General features: G+C 43.7%; 2 protein-coding genes across 2 annotated transcripts in view; one reads left to right on the top strand and one right to left on the bottom strand.

The window, feature by feature from the left end:
- LOC147684818 (cytochrome P450 3A5-like) overlaps positions 1-21,245 on the top strand; it is a 127,925-nt gene extending 106,680 nt beyond the window's left edge. The window contains exon 13 of the mRNA XM_086940693.1: positions 20,419-21,245. Coding sequence (XP_086796819.1) covers positions 20,419-20,520 — 102 coding nt within the window. The 3' untranslated portion in view covers positions 20,521-21,245. The remainder of the gene's footprint in view (positions 1-20,418) is intronic.
- On the bottom strand, positions 5,980-6,900 carry LOC147684819 (uncharacterized). Its single transcript, XM_086942393.1, has one exon. It carries the CDS (start codon positions 6,898-6,900, stop codon positions 5,980-5,982), a length of 921 nt encoding a protein of 306 aa, XP_086798519.1.
- Positions 21,246-21,835: the final 590 nt, after the last annotated feature.

The raw sequence follows: 21,835 nt of genomic DNA, 5'->3' as shown, positions 1-21,835 counted from the left end.
GCTTTTCGCCCTATTGCTGGATTTCATATCGCCTCAGAGATAAGCCTTGATAATAATGCGCTATCTCAGCGTTGAAATCCAGTGATAGCTGGCGATAAAAGAAATAGAGCTACGCTTGCTTTGCTATGTTTATCGCAAGTTCTTGTTAATATGCCCCTAAATATGTAACAAAAGCTAGACTAGCTTGGTTCTAGAGGGATGATTATCATGTCTGTGTAAGAGCTCTATACTGGTATCACTAATCCATCCGCTCACGCCCTTCATTCTTTCATTAGTAAAAAGCATATGGATACAAATGTGATATACTTTATTTAATATATACATTGGATTTGTTTGACTTCTGCTAAATGAACAGAACAGGCACAATAGGTTGTAATACTGCCATGCACAAAATGTCTGCAGTATTGGACTCAAACAGAAAGCACCATGAAAAACAAACGCTGCCTCCTCTTTATTGATGAAGATTGGATTCTATTGAAAATGACAATAAATGAAGAATAATGAAGAGAATTTGAAATCTGGGACTCAACATTTGTCTTTTTTGATATTAAGGAACTTTTTTAGCTCAGGATTTATCGTTTATTTCATAGCTTTACATTTGTGGCCTGTCTAAAGTCGCATTGTTTGATTCTGGCCGGGTGACCGGAATCTAATCCTTTGAGCTTACCAGATATTGTACTATACTACCATTATTTCCTCTCAGCGCAAATTACCCTCATTCACCTGTTCTCTTTGTTGTATTGCTTCCAAAGGGAAATGTTTTCTTGTGACGACCTGGATAGTGTAGTGGATACTTTGAATATTAAGTTACCCCCCCAAATAACTATCTGAAAATCTTGTGTTTTCAAGCTCATATAGATGGAAGTTTCTACTGTAAAATGAATTATTTGGCCCATCGCTGGTATAATATAAAACCTCTAAGGATGCCCAAGAATGTCTCAGGCTCACTTGGTGCAATATGAGGTTGATAAAAGTGGTTTTCCTGGAGCTGCATTTAGCTCCCACTATGGGTTTGGCTAGTAACGGGAATGGAATTCTGCAATGCGTTCACCCACCAGAGCTCAGACAGGCCTGTTCTGATTAGCACCATTTTTTTGTCCAGAACTCTAAAGGGTTGGAAAGCTGTCTCTATGAACAACTGTTCAGTTGTAGCAAGACTGGGAGTGCCTGGTGGAAAACAGAGGGGCAACTCATGGCTTCACTCACCATCCTCACTCAGGTTGTCTGAGCCATTCGGGGATAGATGACCTGAACCAGTAGTAGTAAGAAACAGTAGTGAGATAATGGCCTACATGGAAGGTGTGCAGGGTTTACCACCATGATGCTGGATGTGTGTGCGGTGAATTTGCATCGTCCCGGATCGCAGATCCTCTGTGGGAAAATGTGGTGGAAAAGGGGCCTGGCAAAGCTCCTGCCTGGAACTACACACTACCCTACCATTATAACTTTAAGCCATACACACAAATTAAGACACATAAACTACAGATACACACTTCGGAATTAATTGTACTTAAAGAAAGAAAAAGATTAGAGCAACTAAACACATAGGGGTATATTATCAAGAAACGGCGTTAAAATTATCGCCGCTTTATGGACAGGAAACTGACGCTAAAGCGGCGATAATGGGCTTGATAATATGCCCTTGTGAATTTCCATAGAAGCCCATGTTCTGTTGTGAACATGGGCCTCTATGGGAATTCTCAAGGGCATATTATCAAGCTTATTATTGCCGCTTTAGCGTCAATTTCCAAGCAGCTAAAGCGGCGATAATTTTAACACTGTTCTTGATAATATGCCCTATAAGTACTTGGGAGAGCACCACATTGCAGCCCGATTAACTAAGTCCTATTGCAGAATGTTCTCCACAGCATGTACATGATGAAAGTGGTCCTGTCTTGGCCGGCTGAGCCACGAAATAGAGTTGAGGCCTCATCCCTTGGGCCTCATTTATGAAGGCCTTGCGCCACTGGTACGTCACTTTTTCCCATTTTAAAAGTGACGCATTGGCGGCGCAAGACCTTCATAAATAAGGCCCCTGGTACATTAAGTAAATGAAAGAATGCACAGTGGTTGAAGGTGATATACCCAACCCAGTATCCCAATCTCTTTGAGAGATGGCAGTCATGATGGCTGAGGGACCAGAGTTGGAAAGAAGAGTAGGTTGTCAACCTGAGGATGGATTTGAAAGACTGCTGTCTGGCTCCCTGTGGCAGGACACAGTAAATAAAGAGCAAAGATGCCGCAACAGCCTGGATGGCAGAGACTTTCTCTGGCATTTCTCGCGTATTTCATTCCCAGTATCCCTTTACTTCCAGTCTTTGGACCAGAAAACGTAACCTTGTCCAAATTCAGTTCAGTTTGAGGCTACAGAGATGTCTGCCAATAGGTTCAGCCTCCCTGACCCTGTGTCCACAAACAATCATCATGGGAGGGACGATACACATGTTTTTTAACCTTACGAATAGTTCTGCCAATGAAAATGTCACCCTACTATATCTTGTTGACAGAACAGTTAGAACTAAAGGTGTGGAAGCAACGTGCAGCTCAATGTGGAGACTCCTGCTGGGGAAAGCAGTATTTTATTTCATCAATATTGCTATACTGATTTTTCTTTTTAAAAGTTAATAACTCCAGAATCCTGCTACATGACTTGAAGTATTAAACAAACTATTGTAAGTAACATAAAAAAAACATAAGAGGGTGCCAATTGCAGTGTGAGTAACACAAACCACAGCTTCACTGTCTAATTTCTCCAAAGTTAAAGAAAAATAAGAACAAAATAGAAACAAAAAGTCCCATATTTATTTATATATATATATATATATATCCAACCAAAACCTTCTCCAGTAAAGAAAAGAGATCCGGGCCACTTGAAAGTGCAAAGCGTGATTTTATTCAATGGCTTTCTCGACGCGTTTCGCAGTAAGTTCTGCTTTTTCACGAGACCGAAACCAACCAGGAAGTGCAGATTATATACAGTCACATGGTACAGTCACATGGTATTAAGATCATACTCATAGAAAACAGACTGCCAGTAATTTCACGGGCTGAGTCCTATGTAAACAAACACTCGTTGTGCAGGAGAATGGACATGTATAAGTAATCATATATATCAAACAAATAAATGTTAAAGGTGCAGAATGCATACTCGTACATTCTATTTTCATTGGATATTTCTAATACAGCCCCAGTGGGCACAGTGGTCGCAACTAATATCCAATTGCAGTAAAATAAAGGATTCAATCCATATGCTCGACATTCAAACAGTATAGAAGTTCCAGTTGGCACCAAGACAGCCATGAATTAATTCATTCATACTGTCCAAACATCTTGAGGTGTTATTGCTGTGATTGCGCCCGAGTGGGCGAAGCCAATACGTTAAGAAGTTCACACTTCAGTGAAGTCCATTCATACATTTCATGCTCATCCGAGGCTTATAATATTCGGACAGATTCCCAAGATTGGTCCCCAGGCAATTCTGTAAACCAAAAAAGTGAGAAACATGTAATAAGTGACTGTACTGTAAGTGATAAAAGTGAATAAAAAACATTATTGGTTAAAAAACGGCAGAACTATACACAGACAAACCAGGTTAACCTAAATGCACACTCAATTCCTCATGTAAATTGTGGCCATTGGGTTGGGTGGTCCTGTACTTGATGATCAGTCTAGATTCAAGTCTTCTCATCTCTTTTATGCGGTCTCCCCCTCGTTCTCTTAAAGGGACTGTTTCCAGAACACAGAATGATAGTAAGTTGGCATTGCTCTTGTGGTGCGTGGCGAAATGCCTAGCAATGGGATATTGCTTATCCCCATTGGTTATGGCTCGCATGTGTTCGAGCACTCTTTTCTTGGCCTGGTGTTTGGAGCTGCCGATGTAATGCAACTGGCAGGGGCATTTCAATGCATATATAACATGGTCAGTCAGACATGTCATATGCTTGGTGATTTTGAATTTGCTAGTATCTTTAGACAGTTGTATTTCCTTGATGTTTTTGCTGTTGGGACAGGCTTTACACCACCCACAAATGTAAAAGCCTTGTACTGGGTTTCTCTGTTTGATCGTCTTGGGTAAGAGAGTCGAACAGCGAAGATCTTTCAGGGATTTTGGTCTCCTGAAAGTGAGTTGGGGATGCTCAGAGATTCCTGGAGCTAGGTCTTTGTCTAGTTTTAAAATGTTCCAGTATTTACTCAGAGCTTTTCTCACCCCCTTGGAGTCACAGTTGTAATCAGTAATAAATCTACTGATCACGCCTTTGTTGAACTGACTCTCAAGTGCAGTGGGGCTGAGGAGGCTTGTCCTATCTCTCTCTTTTACCTTAGCCAGAGCCCTGGCTATGCATTTGCGGCCATATCCTCGTTCTTTGAACCTTTCACTCATGAGGGTTACCTCCCTGTTGTAGTCTAATTCATTAGAGCAGTTCCGTTTAGCTCTAAGAAACTCTCCTACTGGGATGGAGTTGATAAGATTGGTCGGGTGACAGCTCGAGGCGTGTAATAAGCTGTTCCCAGCCGTACTCTTGCGGAACAGGGTTGTGGTAAGAGTGTTATTCTTGTTTTCAACCCTGACATCAAGGAATTCGATAGCTGTGGGATTAGTATGACAAGTGAAGCTAAGGTTAAAGTCGTTAGAATTCAAATCCTTGACGTAATCCTTCGCCTCTTGCTGGCTACCCTTCCATATAACGAAAATATTGTCTATGTAGCGTAGCCAGCAAACAACTTTGGTGAGGAACGCCGGGGACTGGTAGACCACCTTCTCCTCCCAAAGTCCCAAGTAGAGACAGGCAAAGCTCGGCGCAAAACAAGTCCCCATCGCCGTGCCAAGCAGCTGATGGAAGACTGTCTCATTAAATAGAAAAAAGTTCTTAGTCAGGCAAGTATGTGCCATTTCAAGAATCATCTCAGTGTGGAGAAGATAGGAGATAGACCGAGTTTTGAGGAAGTGTCTGCATGCGTCAATCCCTTGCTGGTGGGGAATACAGGTGTAAAGGCTATTTACATCAAGTGTCATAAAAAGCCAATCAGAGTCCCAGGGCATGTTGTTGATTTTTTGTAGGAAATGGCCAGAGTCTCTGAGATATGAGGGTAAGTTCAACACCAGAGGTTGAAGAAAGAAGTCCACATATCTTGAGGTGTTCTCCCAGCAGCTACCTCTGGATGATACAATAGGTCTACCGGGGGGATTGGTTATATTTTTGTGGACTTTAGGTAGGAGGTACAGGGCAGGCAATTTAGGGTGTCTTTTGAGAATAAAATTGAATTCCTCTTTGCTGATAAGCTTCCTTTCCCTCCATTCGTTAAGCTGTTCAGTGTATTTTGAAACACAGGCCAAATAAATTGCCCTATTACTTTTTTCATATTTCGTGCAGTCGCTCAACTGGGACAAACCCTCAATAATATACATATCACGGGGTAACACAACCATGTTGCCCCCTTTGTCAGATTTCTTGATGACAATTTATTTGTCATCGCAAAGGGATTTAATAGCCTCAGATTGTGCTGTAGTTAAATTGTGCCTCACATGGTTATTAGACCTAGACAATCTTTCAAATTCTTTGACCATAGCTTTTTCAAAGATATCGATTGATTCATTAGTGATTTGCGGTAAGAAGACAGATTTAGGTCTAAAACCGCTCTTAAAATGCAAACCAATATCCACATCATCAGGTATCACATTAAACAAAGGATTTTCGAGCGTGTCCAAGTCTCCTTCCAGTTCATGGAGTAGATGCAGCGTTTCCACATCTTCACCTGTGATACTGGTAGGTACTTGTGCAGTCTCGCGGGCCTCGGAGGAAAGTTTCGTAGCATGCCACTTCTTTAGGCGCAACTTACGGGTAAAGTAAAAGAGGTCAATACGACTCTGGGTATAGTCGAAGGAGGAGGTGGGGCAGAAAGATAATCCTAAGGAAAGTACCTCTTTCTCAGCCGTGTTCAGCTCCCGGGTAGACAGGTTGATGATTGTGTTGGACTCCATTATTTTCCTCTTCTCTGGCCCCTTGTCCTGGATCCCACAGGGCTCGATATGTTGCTGGTGTTCATATTCACGTTGTTTCTTCCGGCGCCTTTCCCGCCTTGACCTCGTCCTCTTCCTCCTCCGGATGGCTTGTTCTGCCCAGTTAGTCTTCCCTGGGCTACCATATTGAACTCCATTAAAATTTTCTCTTTTGGGCTCATGAGCTCAGGATTCCGTGCTGGTAGAGTGCTCGGCCCAGCTGGAACTGCGGCTGGTTCCCTTACATCAGCCTGATCTTTAGTTTTTGTGGCATTTGTTCCTTTGGGAGCAGGGGATGATGTAGACTCCTGTATAGTTACTGATCGCAGATGGTCGTATCTTTTGGCAAAGGTCAACACTTGGCCGCGCTCATAGTCATTGCGGTCACGTATGAATTTGCTTTCTTTCTTGTCACGTATTTCTTTCTCCAGTTTTTCAAGCTCAATTTCAAACTTTGCCATTTCGCTGTCAAAGTCCTTTTCATTCTCGTAAAGGCTTTTTAACTGGTTTGTAATGACCTCTATCTCTGAAGCCAATTTTTCACAATGTTTATTCGCATATTTCACGAGAATTTTGAGCATTCTTATGGAACATTCGTGACTGTTCCCCGCCCATTCTTCCACCATATCCGGGTCCGGGTCTGCGAGGGTCGGCGTGGTGTAGATCCTCAGCCCCCTTGGTACTCTGTCTACTTCGATATACTTTTGCAATGTGGTGGCTTCCCACCATTTGCTTTGTTCTGTTACCAATAGCTTCCATAAGGCATTCCACAAGTTCTGTTTGTTTGGGCCAGTACTTCTCTGATTAACATTCTCAGAGGTATTGCTAGAGGTGGGTGAGTCCAGATCGGTGAACATGCGGCTTGCTGCTTCATTCTGCCGTTGGTTCCTACCAGAAGCCATTGTAAGTATAGTTTGTTTAGGTGCATGCGGTAAATATGAGCTTCCGCCTGCTTTGCATTCGTGACACACTCATGCACCGGTATGCGTAATGTGTATCAAGCCTTAAGCCTCTCAGAACAGCGCTGCGGTGTAATGGCTCGTGATCGACAAAGTTCATACAAACATCAGTCGGTAACGGAGTACGGCAGGACACACAGGAACTCACCAATGCCACTGGCGGAGACTGGATAGACGTTTCTGCAGTTCACCTCCGTTACTGATTTGGAAAGATATTATCCATAACGATTGTCCGTTGTTTGTAGCAGCGTTAGCACAATGATGCCGTGTCCAGGTTCGAAGAGGGGCGGGCGGGGTTCTTTTTCAAACACATCCAACCAAACAAGTCGCTGTAGAACCCTGCCACTTGCCACTTACAGCGACTTGTTTGGTTGGATATATATATATATATTCACAGAAAAAACCATAGGTTATAGTGGATATATAGTTAGGAATTTGCATTTACAAAACCTTGAAAATTCAATGAAAAAACCATAGGTTATAGGCCATATATAGTTAGGAATTAGCATTTACAAAACCTTATTTTACTCGCATAAAACCATTGAAATTCCATATATAGTTAGCTAACTATAAGCGCTAACTATATATCGCGCACCCGCAATCCACTGCTGATGATGTCACATATTACATCATTCATGACATGGTCAGTGACATCACTGATGACATCACTGATTACAACATCCAGTGACTGTATGTTTCTGTAAAGTTAAAATATGTTTCACATATTGAAGAATGAGTGGATGTATAAGTGTCTGGATGAAGAATTTAGTAGGTGCATGACTGACTGTATGAGTGAGTGATTAAATGTGTCTCACTGAGTGCATGGGTTAGTGACTAAACTGTCTTAATTCGTGCATCAGTATGTTTGTTGTTGTGTAAACTGCTGCTTGTGTTGATCAGTAGCTATAAGAGTAGCCATATGGGTTATTGATTGGTTGCCCAAATATTTGAATGGGAGGCTGAGTGTGTGTGTGGGTGGCTGGGAGGTGCGTGACTCTGTGCATAGATGTGTAAGCAGTTGATTCACTAGGAGTATGAGTTCAAGAGTGCATGTGGAAACAGCTATATGAGCGGTTGACTGTGCATGGGTGTGTTGGTGAGTGAATGGATTTCTCATTGCTACATGTGCAAGTAAGTACGTATGTAAAACACAATACATGTGAGAGTTGAGATATATAAATAACTGAACATAAGAGCCAGTGAATGTGTGAGTGGCTGTATCGATCACTGTGAGCTTGTATCAGGGATTATATAAGAGAGTAAATATGTGTTATTATATGTTTGAATAAGTAAGATGTGTATAACTGTATAGTTGAGGAAATGGAGGTGTGATTGATTCTTTGCATGACTGACTAGGTGTGTGAGTAAGTCCATGGATGAGTGACAGTCTGTGAGTGTCTGTTTATACTGAGTGTATGTAAGGTTATATTAGAGTCTGAAGAGGTTCATTGTATTATCACATGAGTGATGTGATCAGTGATGACAAATGAGATGTCATCAGTGATGTCATTTGAGTTGTCATCAGTGATGTCATTTGAGATGTCATCATTGATATCATTTGAGTTGTCATCAGTGATGTCATTTGAGATGTCATCAGTGATGTCATCAGTGATGTCACTGACCATGTCATGAATGATGTAATATGTGACATCATCAGCAGTGGATTGCGGGTGCGCGATATATAGTTAGCGCTTATAGTTAGCTAACTATATATGGAATTTCAATGGTTTTATGCGAGTAAAATAAGGTTTTGTAAATGCTAATTCCTAACTATATATGGCCTATAACCTATGGTTTTTTCATTGAATTTTCAAGGTTTTGTAAATGCAAATTCCTAACTATATATCCACTATAACCTATGGTTTTTTCTGTGAATTTCATTGGTTTTTTAATAGCAAATATGAAAAGCTTTAAAATGTCAAGTACGTGATAGATAAAAACATTTTCGTATTTATGCACGCTGATGTGCTTTGAACGCTGCCCCCCCCCCTCCCCTCTTTTGCCTTTGTTAGTACTCTCTCTTTGCAGATACAGAAGGGTAGTTAACGCAGGCCTTTACCCCCGTTGTAATCCGTCGTACCTCCTTGTCTCTCCATTTGATTGATTGTTGTCCAAGCATTTACTGTTTTAGAATTGGTTCTCTTTGGATCATTCTCTATTTACAAACAAGCACAAAGTCGCAATACTCTGTTTAGTCTTTGCAGATAGTGAAAAATCGTGTAAAAAAATAAAAGTAATCGAGCAAAATCAGTAGGCCACTAATTGGATCTCTTTTTGACCTCGCTAAAATAGAAATATTAGGAACAACCCTTCTTGAGAAATACGAAAATAGTGAGATGAACTGAGCTCCACACCATGAGGGCTGCAAGACAGCTCGGCTCCATCACCCATCCCGCACAAAATAATGACAAACCCTATGCAAATATTAAAAATATAGACAACACACCAGCAAAGAAATAGGGTAAAACATTTTATTAAAAAACTATTTACATAACGTTGGTTTATAAGATGATGTCAGTAGTGGACCGATGTGTGAATAGATCGAAAACAGCACAAGGCTCCAAGATCCGGATAGCAAGCTCCTGGATGTTGGGTGCCATAGTTTAGAGTTCTGAATTTCAGCCTTTTTCAATGCCTGTGCTTTGTTGAATCAAAATGGCGGCTTGACACAAAGCTGACTCAAGCGTTGTTACTGATGCTATGCAGACCAAAACTGGTTTTCAGTTTGTACATTTTTCTAGATTTTTCAATCCAAGTTTGGTTGACTTTGTAGAACGATGGCTTCAGATTTTCAACATACGGTGTGGTGGCGCTGACTGGGAGGGGGCGCTTCGCTCCTGCCCCCTCCCCAAGTAAGATTTTCATACGTGAAAGTACGTTAATGGTTTTGGTCCCCGAGATGCTTCGATGTCACTACCATTCTCAAATAGCATAAGTTCTGGATGTTGGGTGCCATAGTTAAGAGTTCTGAGCAGCGCTTGTAACACTGTCTGAAGCTTATTTCCTCCTACTGCAGCTTCACTATTCTCAAAGTAAGTGAGTGTCGTTTGTGGACCTGACTGCATTAGAAAACAATATGATATGTTACCTTCCTAAACAGCTTGACGGAGGCCCCTGAGGGGCGCTGTGATGGCCATGGACTCGGAGAAGACGCTTGGCTCCGACACCCTCCCCAAGTCTTATAGCACTGGTGTAGCCTGAGATCGCCCCCGACATAGGCGGCCGGCTCCCGGGGTCCGGCGGTACTTTTTGCCTTTTGATGACTCTTCAATTCTGGACCTTGTCCCACAATCCGTTTGACCTGAAGACAAGCTGTAGTGAGGCGCCCCTTTATCGTTTTAGTTGCCATTCCGCCCGCTTTTGCTACACTGTGCCTCTTCCGCCATTCAGCTGTTTTCCGCCCGCTCTTGCGACTACAGCGTCTCGCTCACCATGTAGTTGAGATGCGCCCGCTCTAGCGGTGCAGCGATAGGCGGCTGCCACAGGACTCTCAAAATGGCGGCCGGCTCTTCGGTTTTGGGCCTGGTCCACTAAAATGGCCCTGGGACACCTTGGAACTCGGACGCTTGTCTGCTAGGGCTTGGATCCCATTCTCGAAAAGCGTCCCCTCAGCCGTGAAGATTCTACAAAAGTCATGGGGGCCTCCGACTCCCGCAGGCTTCTGGTGGGGAGCGGCTGCCATGATTGCTCGTGGAATGGCCACGACGGAGCTACGAGATGGTAGTGGTCTCATGCTGACGCCAGCTTTAGTCTGAAACATCCAGAAACACTGTAGACTACCAATTCGATCAGTTCCGGTAGCGCCCCAACATGACCCGGAAGAGAAGAACTTGCCCTCCCCTCTTTGACTGATGGTTCTTGTTGCCTGTCCCCTCTGTTGTCATTTAACAGAACTTTTTGGACTACTGAAAGGGGTTGTGTTCTGAACGCTGGTTGGTGGAGACATTTAGACTATATTCTTGACCTACGTTGTCGCGTAATGCGTTTTATGACACGCCGCGTTAGCGCACCCGGAAGTGATCCGAGGCGCGGCGCGCAGCGCGTAACGTAAGCATAACAGGTCATGTGACTTGTTAATAAAACTTTTCATTGGTTCATTTTACTTTTGTTAATTTAATGATGAAAAGCTTGGTCATATGACCTAAAAATTACGCTTTTTATTATTTTCGAACAATATTTTTTTTTCAAACATATGTTATAATATTCCAGGCTAATGTACTTTCCCGGAAAATTTACAACTGTCTGGCAAGTAAAATATATTCCTTTTTCGAGAAAAAGGGCGTTTCTTCCTTCCATGACGGAGCCGTTGAGTAAAAGAGATTCGGCCTGCTGTCTTAGTCGCCGATGCGCCTGATTATCAGATTCTTATCGATCACTTTATGTTGCAGACATGAAAAACACAACTGCCCTTGACCATTTATCTTTACTGCGTTCCTACATATTATACCTTTTATCCGTCATGTAATTGGACTGCTTTATTTCACTTGCCTTTTACTGATTCGAAAACAGTCACTAAAAGTAAAAACTTTACAAATGAAAATACTACTACCGTGTTTTGTTTTAAAAACCTTTATTGTGAAAATGTCAGTATACAAATACGGGCCTATAACCACGTGGGCCGGCCACGGAGCAAACTCAAATCGTATATGATGAGGAGACATTTACACTGTAGAAGAACGTAACGAGCGGGCCATTAGGTGACAAGAACAAAGGTGTCTAACAGTTGCGGAATCGGTGGACGTACATTTTGTAATTAAAATACGACAGGGCCACTTACAATAACATTTTCTAGATATACATTTGCGGGCAAAGAGTTACGAGTCCCATTTATACCGGCGCCATTTTGGGCGAGGCCGGGCAGGTCCAAGATATAGTCAAAATGTCTCCACCAACCATCGGCCAGACCAGAACCCCTTTCGGCCCTTTATGCTACAAGATGGTGTCTTCCATTCAGAAAATATTGGTGGCAGCATTTTGAAAGGAAACAGAAACAGCCGTTCTCCTAGTGAGTTTCACATTGTTACATTTAGGAAGAATGTTGAAGAGTAGTATGTGGAAAATCTGAAGCCATTTTTCTACAAACTCTCAATCAGACTTGGATGGAAAAAAAAACCTGAAGAATGTACAAACTGAAAACCAATTTTTGTCTGTATAGCACCAACAGTAACGCTTGAGTCAGCTTTGTGTCAAGCCGCCATTTTCATTCAATCAATAGCGTCCCCCTGCACACATTCAGGGACCTGGTCGTGTCTTTAGATGAAACGCATTGTAGGAAAAGAAGCAGAAAGGAAAAGGAAAAAAGTTCCGCCGGACCTAGTGAAGCTGCAGCAGGTGCAAATAAGCTTCAGACAGTCTTACAAGCACTGCTCAGAACTCTCAACTGAGGCACTCAACATCCAGGACTTGCCATTCGGATCTTAGCGCCTTGTATTTTTGTTTTGTTCTTGATGGAGGGGAAACAACAAAAAACAGGCATTGAAAACGGCTCAACTGGAGCAAAAAAAAAATTACTTCTTGGGTGCATTAGGGCATTTATGATTTTCGAATGCCGTATTCATCAGGTTGATGCTCATGTTGCCATAGGACAGCATAGCACCACAGTGTATACAAGTTAACTTCATATGTTCAGATGAGGCAGGTGGCATATTTAGCATTCACCTTCTTTGATCCAGGAGGGATGGAGAAAAACTGCCAGATGAAACTTGAAACTTGGCCATCCAGATCTCGGCGCGTTCGACTCACTGTACCGCAACAGTGACCGCAACTCAGCTGGACACGCCGTCTTTCGGCGCAGCATTGTAGGATGGCCACACCAGTGCGGCAATTTGCTAGACACCACCTCGGTGCCATCCGGATCTCGGCGCGTTCGAGTCACTGTACCGCAACAGTGACCGCAATTCAGCTGGACACGCCGTCTTTCGGCGCAGCATTGTAGGATGGCCACACCAGTGCGGCAATTTGCTGGACACCACCTCGGTGCCATCCGGATCTCGGTGCGTTCGAGTCACTGTACCGCAACAGTGACCGCAACTCAGCTGGACACGCCGTCTTTCGGCGCAGCATTGTAGGATGGCCACACCAGTGCGGCAATTTGCTGGACACCACCTCGGTGCCATCCGGATCTCGACGCGTTGTGCTGCCTTCGGCCTATTCGCACATCGGTCCGCTACTGACAGTGACCGCAACTCAGCTGGACACGCCGTCTTTCGGCGCAGCATTGTAGGATGGCCACACCAGTGCGGCAATTTGCTGGACACCACATCGGTGCCATCCGCATCTCGACGCGTTGTGCTGCCTTCGGCCTATTCGCACATCGGTCCGCTACTGACAGTGACCGCAACTCAGCTGGACACGCCGTCTTTCGGCGCAGCATTGTAGGATGGCCACACCAGTGCGGCAATTTGCTGGACACCACCTCGGTGCCATCCGGATCTCGACGCGTTGTGCTGCCTTCGGCCTATTCGCACATCGGTCCGCTACTGACGCCGCCTCACGTGCCAACGGATTTTCTACGCTTTTTGTAGCCCTATGCCGCAGAACAGGTCATGTGACTTGTTTATAAAACTTTTCATTGGTTCATTTTACTTTTGGTTTCCTAAAGATGGAAGGCTTGGTCATATGACCTAAAAATAACACTTTTCATTGGTTTAGAACATTTTTTTTCCCAAACGATGAAAGCCCCACCTTGTTTCTGGATCATTCAGACTGAAGCTGGCGTCAGCATGAGAGCACCACCATCTCGTGGCTCCGTCGTGGTCATTCCGCGAGCAATCATGGCAGCCGCTCCCCACCGGAAGCCTGCGGGAGTCGGGGGCCCCCAAGACTTTTATACAATCTTCACGGCTGAGGGGACGCTTTTCGAGAATGGAGCCCAAGCCCTAGCAGGCAAGCGTCCGACTTCCAAGGTGTCCCAGGGCCATTTCAGTGGACCAGGCCCAAAACCGAAGAGCCGTCCGCCATTTTGACAGCCATGTGGCAGCCGCCTATCGCTGCACTGCAAGAGTGGGAGCAACTCCACAACATGGTGAGCGAGACGCTGTGGCCGCAAGAGCGAGCGCAACTCAGCTAGATGGCCGCCACCTGGGGAGGCCCGTTCACGCCGCCTCCCCCCCCCCCCCGGGCCGCCGCACGCCAATTTTCGGAGCAGCATTGTAGGATACCAAAACCAGTGCGGCAGTTTACTGGACATCACCTGGGTGCCTGTCGTACATGTTGTGTCAGCCATGTGACACTGGACACAGACCGCTACTGACGAGGCCTCCCCCCGCACCACCCGGGACGCCCCACGCTGTTTTTCTGTGCTGCATTGTAGGATCCCTAAACCAGTGCGGCACCCAGGCGACATCACCTGGGTGCCGTCCAGAACTCTGCACGTTGTGCTGCCTTGGGACTATTCGCACAACAGACCGCTACTGACGAGGCCTCCCCCCGCCCCACCCGGGACACCCCACGCCAATTTTCGGAGCAGCATTGTAGGATCCCTAAACCAGTGCGGCACCCAGGCGACATCACCTGGGTGCCGTCCAGAACTCTGCACGTTGTGCTGCCTTGGGACTATTCGCACAAAAGACAGCTTCTAACCATTGTTGCTTTTTGTGTTAATAAATGTTTAAATGTTTTTAGTTTTTGTTCTGTTCATTATCGTTAAAAGTTAATAAAGTTTTATAACCTTACTTTGTTGGAGTGTTATCTATTTTTTGAAAAACGGGTGAATGGGGCCTTGAATCGGGTTATTGTCATGTGTGGGCTTTGGAAGTGTGCTGCTGCAGGATCGGACATTTCAAACTCAAATGCACGTTCTTTTTCTTACCTTTCCGAAGCATGGAGCGCAATAGCAAGCAGAGAAAGGGTGATGCACGTGTTGAACACTACCTGACCTGGCAAGTTGCTGGCAGTGCCCCCCCGCCCGCTCCTGAAAGAGGGCACACACACACCGCCGCCCCGAGTACTTCAGAAATCTTTAAAAGACCATGCGCTTGTTCATGAGGCTTAAATGGTTTATCACCTCTTCTAGAACCCCTACATCGACCCTCTGACGTTTCATGGAAAAATTACCATGTAACACAATACCAAGCCCTATCAGCTGAAACCCCCAAGGAATCGTGGGGCATATTAGCAAGGGGGTTTATCTCCGCTTTTTTGGCTTTAAAAACCATGAAAGCGGAGATAAAATTATTTCCCTATTATCAAGCTGTCGCTAACACCAGTTAGTGACACCTAAAAGGAGATAGCGACCATCTTGGGCCCGGCTTTGCATGTCAGTGATACTTATCACTAATGACATGCAAAGTGGCGTGCCAAGATGTTAGCGACTGGAAACAGTCCCTAACATCGCTACCCTCTATTACCAACTTTTGGAGATATTCGCACTAAGCGCGAATATCTCCAAAAGCTAACACCTGCCCTGAGCAGGTCTTAGCCATGTTATCCAATGGGAGGTGGATAACATGGCTAAGAGCATTAGGTCGATAATACATGAATATCGCTGACTTTTCTGCGATAATAGCAAGGTTTATCTGCGATAAAAATCGCCGATGTGCGGCGATAATTTTTGTCTCTAAACAAGTTATAGACAAAAATTATCGCTAGTTGTTAGTAATATGCCCCCGGGTTTTTGCTTGCAGAAATCGGGAGGCGGGAGACTAGCACTGAAATCAGTACTCACACGCCTGAATCAGGAGAATTGGCATGTCTGAATTCTCTACAGCTGGGGCCATAAACTACATCCGCAGGGGTAGGTGATAGCCTGGGACCAGCCTGGCATCTAAAATGGCTGCCGTGCACGACAAAATTGTGGCATTCGAAAAAAGGCAAGATGGCGCAGCCGCTGGAAGAGATATATCAACATATATCAGCCTCCTCAGCCACCCTCAGGAAACATAGGGGATTAGGATATGTCTCCCGCACCCCCTTATACCTAGTACTTTAATTAACGAAGCACAAAATGGCGAATTCCCGTTTCGCTACCAGTTTGCGGCCCAGTTCGCGGCCCGTGAAGCGCTTCTACCGTGAAAAATCATTTTTTTTTTATTTTCCCCACGGGACCCTTTAATAACCCCAACAACATTCCTAGGGGGTCAAGAGGGGGATACCTTGCCCCCTTTCATTAAATTCCCCCTTAGTTTTTCACCTTTTCTTCTCTCTCGATCCTACCGAGAGACAAGATGGCGGCCGCTCCGGACTGTCACGCAGCAAAAAAAAAAAAAAAGCTCACGCACAGCCGCTGGAAGAGATGTATCAACATATATCAGCCTCCTCACCCACCCTCAGGAAACATAGGGGATTAGGATACGTCTCCCGTACCCACTTATAACTAGTAATTTAATTTACGAAGCACAAAATGGCGAATTCCCGTTTCGCTACCAGTTCGCGGCCGCGCTTCTACCGTGAAAAATCATTTTTTTTTTATTTTCCCCACGGGACCCTTTAATAACCCCAACAACATTCCTAGGAGGTCAAGAGGGGGATACCTTGCCCCCTTTCATTAAATTCCCCCTTCGTTTTCCACCTCTTCTTCTCTCTCGATCCTACCGAGAGACAAGATGGCGTCCGCTCCGGACTGTTTAGAATGTTGACAGACACCGGAGAGCCAATCAGCTTTCTGCGCGCAAAGTTCCGATAAGCGAAAAGTAAGCGGACCGGATCGCTGCCCAGAGCGCTGTTACAGATATATATCTTGGTTTGAACGTTAATTTCTCAAAAACTACTGGAGCACATATATTGAGACCTAGCAAAGGCACATCGGGCTAACAGTCCCTACAATTTTGCCAAGTTTCGTGCAAATCCATTCAGCCGTTCGAGCTAAAAGTGAGTCCAACCGCCCTATGGAAAACTCAATGCAAAAAACGCGTTTTGGGACCCCCCTTTTTTCTCAGCCCCCCCTTGACGAAACCCCACCAAATTTTCAGGAGCTGCTCAGAAACAAAATGTGCCATTTTCCTGAAAATTTCAGCCGATTCCATCCACAAACGCCAAAGTTATTAGACATAGAATTTTCAAAAGTCCCATAGGGAATTTATCCTAACTATATATACCTACTGGCGAACGCCAGTAGGTAATATATATATATATATATATATATATATAGATATAGATATATATAGATATATATATATATATATATATATATATATATATATATATATATATATATATATATATATATATATGTTGTTGAAAATGCATCTCATAAGGTGGGAGTGCTCATGTGCAAATTGTAAAAGTGCCAGACTGCAAACACCCACATACCAATATTTCTCCCACCTTCGTGGCCTTTGTCAAGGTCACAATACAGAGCCATTTACTCAAATAAGAGAGAAGTATAAGAAAAATATATACATTTGTACATATAGTAATGTAATTCATGAATTCAAAACCAACCTTTTCGTTCACGGATGAAACATCACTACTCATACTCCATAAATGTAATTGGTGATGTTTTCATTTGTCAAAAGAAACGTGTTGGTAGTGTGTAAGTAACCTGTTGGGTTCGCTGGGCCAGGATTTCGCTTTCAGAACCTGATAATAAATAAATCCTTCAGAGAAATCAGTTTCAATTATCGTTCACTTCACTGGGCAGTTTTCACACAGCACTATGCAACCAGACAGCACAACAAGCAGGTCCTTGAAAGAACAGATGGGACCAGTGCAGTCCTGCCAAGTGTCACTCATCACTCGTGACGTTAACCCCTTTCATCACACCAAAACTGGTTAGTTCTCATGATCCACCTGGTTGGAGGGATAGGCTTCTGCTGACTCGCCCCCTCCACCTATATGGATGGATTATAGTAACACAACTATAAGGATGGGCCACCCAGTGCTTATCGTCTGCCATGTTTGTTTTCCACTTTACTTTTACTCCTAACAAAGGAGTGGAAATAGAAAACTGTAGTACAGAGCCCATGCCATGAATGTGTCTAGATTTAAATGACAAGGGAAAAAGGCAGATATGATCCCTGCCTAACTTGCGCCTAGGCAATATTATTCAACTCTTGCCAAAAAGGAAGTTCAACTACCATATTGACTTTTTAATAACTACCTACAACAGTATCGGTTGCAAGGTATCACTCCATCACCATACTGTGTTTTCGGGCTGGTTGTGTCAGGCTTCTACTCACTGCTTCAAAGGTGATAGGTGTGGGGTGTTCCCAACTAACAAGGACTCTAGAGACTTGATATGTGGCGGAAAGTTGGCCGCCATTGCTTCCTTCACTCTCTAGGCAGCTGTGCACGGGCAATCGCGCCTTGACTCCAAGGTGGCGTGGGGCTGAGGCTAGGTGTAGCACACCACAATTCTCACAGTTGCATTAATGATATTAATTACAGTCAGAGTTTTTGTAAGCATACATTTGTTATTAATATGTTATTATGTAAATGTATGTAATTTAAGAAATGTGAGAATAGGCAAACTCTCACAAATCACGCTGCACAGTAAAAATACTGAAGCAGTGACAATGCAGTGCTAAAATTAGTTCATATATATATAACACTCTAGACCATTCACGTCGTTAGACAATGGGGTGGTTCATGTACGGTTCACAAGCATGTTGTAAGGTTCTCCATCCTTACCTAGTCACAAGCCATGCATTGTACATTTGAGGACCGCAGTCCTTTTGCTGAACAATGGTAACTTTATCTCAGGTTCACAAATCTTTAGCGTTCGTGAGGGTAGTTACCAAAAAACACAGAATACCGCTAAACCAAAAGCAACATAGTGGTAAATCACATTCATAAAGTGAAATTAAGTGATTAGTGGGAGCCATTGGAGGGTCCCTTGTCTTTCAGCGTGCAGTGTCAGTGACGAAGAGAGTTGCTATCGGGTCCCTCAGGATGAGCAACACTACAACTGTTGTCAAGAACAAAACATGCACTAGAGATAAAGGAAAAGGGGGCAATGACATAATAGATGTACACATTGTGGGAAACTATAGTCTTCAGAAGAAGACCGTGATACAGCCAGGAGACAATCGGCCACATGCATCATTGCACCGGTTTGCGATTCCTAAATTGCAAAATTAAGGAATCGCAATTTAGAAATCGCAAACTGCAATGCATGAACAATTCGCATTTATTTTTGCGATTCGGTATTTTTCCTTAATTGCGATTCACAATTTGCGAATCGCAATTAAGGAAAACCCTTCCCATTAATTACTATGGGCCAAAAGGCCCATAGGAATGAATGGGAAGGCATTCACATTTTGCGAATTTCAAATTGCGATTCGCAAAATGTGAATGCAATTTCAAGGGTGCAGGGGGGGGGTCCAAAGAACCCCTCCCTGCACCCCTGAAATGTAACTTTAAATGCAATTTACACACACACACATGCCCCAAGGGCATGTGTGTGTGTAAATTAAAAGTTTCAAAAATGCAATTTATGCATATTTGAAAGTTTTCGGTAAATTAGCATGAGGTTCAACTTCATGCTAATTTACCACTTCCAAATTGCGAATTCGCAATTAAAAAATGATCATGCATTGCATTTAAGAAATCTGAAATTGCTATTTCTTAAATGCAATCGCAATTTTAGAAATCTCAACATGGTTGCGATTCCTAAAATTGCGAAATGCATGATGCATTCCAAATTAGTCAATTGCATTCCCAAACGGTCGAAAATTGCGATTCGCACCGTTTGCGAATGCAATTGACTTTGATGCATGTGGGCAAATGACCTTGGGGTCTGGCGACTATGAGACGTGGAAGAGAAAAGTGTGGGTATTGGGGACATTGGATGATGTAAATAGTGGGACAGAGCGAGAATGTGCTCGTCACAAGAAGGCACTTATACAGGTTCAAGGAGACACATTCACCAAATCTGGGACAACGAGACATATTCACAGGGAGAAATGAAAATAGTAAGACACAAGTGGCAAATATGGGACACGTGATATGGGTACGTAGACACGAGGACCTGTATTCTGCTGCAAAGACTTCAATATGCTGGAACCTCGAATGCAGCCTCAAAGAAACCCCCATTTTTGTAGCCTATGATCTCTTTCCAGCACATGATTATCGAAATATCAACAACAGAAAGATTGTGCTACTAAAATATCGTAGCCAAAACATCGAGAAGCTAAATGCATACAGGTAAGAAATTCATTTGCTAATTTTAACTCCACATTTACATACCCTGAATATATATGTCATCGAGGTACATATTTATGGAGTTCAATAAAATAAAATTATATTTACCTATGTGAATTTAACGGCATGATATTTTGGTCCATGTTATTTTGTTTACCATATCCTATTATTACGATATTCTGGAGTCGATTTTAAGGTTGAATACCCATGCATATGATGCGCATTTAAAAGGTCAGTGGAAGCCTGAAAAATGTCATTAGCATTATAATGTTATGCTGAGTGTGCCAGTGCATTCTTGTTGTGAGGGAAGCCCCTTTGTATCAGTCCCATGACGTGTATTTCCTCTCCCTATTCACCAAAATCCCCCTTTCTTTCTTTTAGGTCTCCCTGGAGCTAGACACCAAGGGATTCATGCAGCCCAAGATTCCCATTGTGTTGAAGCTGGTCCCACGAAGCAAAGCAGCAACACAGCAGGAGGATTAGCATTGGATTGAGTGAATGACTTTTCTTCTGGGTGGAAAAGTAGAGGTGTTCTCCCTAAATCATGCCCCGGCTGTGCAGCCCCTAATGAATCAGTAGCGCACTTTTTGTTTGCCTGCCCGGCTTATAGGGTCGCTAGGAAAACATGGTTAAAACCTCTATGCATGGAGCTGGGCCTTAGATGTCACAAAATGGCCCTACGGGTCCTCCGTACTGACACATCTTCTACTGCTGTGGTGTGTGGGGTAGCCAAATTTCTGGGTAGTGCATGGCAGACCCGCACTAGGAGGGCCAAGCTTTCCACCCATTTAACCTAACAGACGGACAGCATTATGGCATGAAGTGTTTTTATGGTTTTACGTAACAAGCTTTGAGCTTGATTTTACATAATTTAAACCGAGTAGTATATGAGGATGTGTTGAGCCCCTACTCTTTTATTTTTTTAATGTACTGTATAAACTGTATACTTTTATGATGAATTTTCCATCGAATAAAGTAAATACAACAGCATTGGATTCAACAATCAACCTCTTAAAGCCTAACTAATCTTGTGCCAGCTGTGATGCCACACCAACACCGCCTGCCACCTGACAATAATATAGAAAATTGTCTCTACTCTAAAGCTTGCTTAGTCGGGCACCCGCCAGGGGCCGGGCCTCTGACTGTAGCGCTACATGTTTTGTACTTTTCTCATCCCTGTGAAAACAATAAAACAGATTTGAACCATATATCTTGCACTGCTGTGTGGCTTGCTCTGTCCTGAATTATCCAATGGGGTCTTGTCTGTATTACTTTATCCTCGAGATATGTCCCATTGTACCAGACATGTCAGAAACGTTCGTGTGACTGGGGTCCAACAATTTTGCGGAGCCCTTATTGGTTTCCTATCCAAAGTTCCAACATGTAGTTTTAGAAAGCAAATACAATATTTGGTCCTACCAGCTGTGGTGTTGCAACATTTGCTGCATCCCGAAGGAACAGGCCAGACATGCTGTTAATTATGTAAATATATGTTGTAACAAAAGCTTGGCAACCCCAGTAAAGGTGGGGCCTGGGCCAAAAAGCCCTGCTGCCCAACCTCATGAAGGTAACGAATTTCCTGCATGGTGTAACCCATAATCACTGGTTTAAATGCTCCCTCAGTGTAACCGGTGACTCGACTGAGGCAATCTTACATTAAAAACAGGAGTCACTCTCACCTTGGAGCAGATTATCAAAGGCTTTGTTTATCAGCCACCAGGTGCTTAACGTCCATATTTCGCTACCACACTGTTGATGTGTCCCAATGGGATTTCTAGGTGAGTAGTGAAAAGGCGGA

This window comes from Lissotriton vulgaris, chromosome 10 (assembly GCF_964263255.1).
Source record: "Lissotriton vulgaris chromosome 10, aLisVul1.2, whole genome shotgun sequence".
In the NCBI taxonomy this organism is placed as follows: Eukaryota; Metazoa; Chordata; class Amphibia; order Caudata; family Salamandridae; genus Lissotriton; species Lissotriton vulgaris.
The sequence above is the reverse complement of the archived record's forward strand: the minus strand, read 5'-3'. Positions and strand labels throughout refer to the sequence as shown.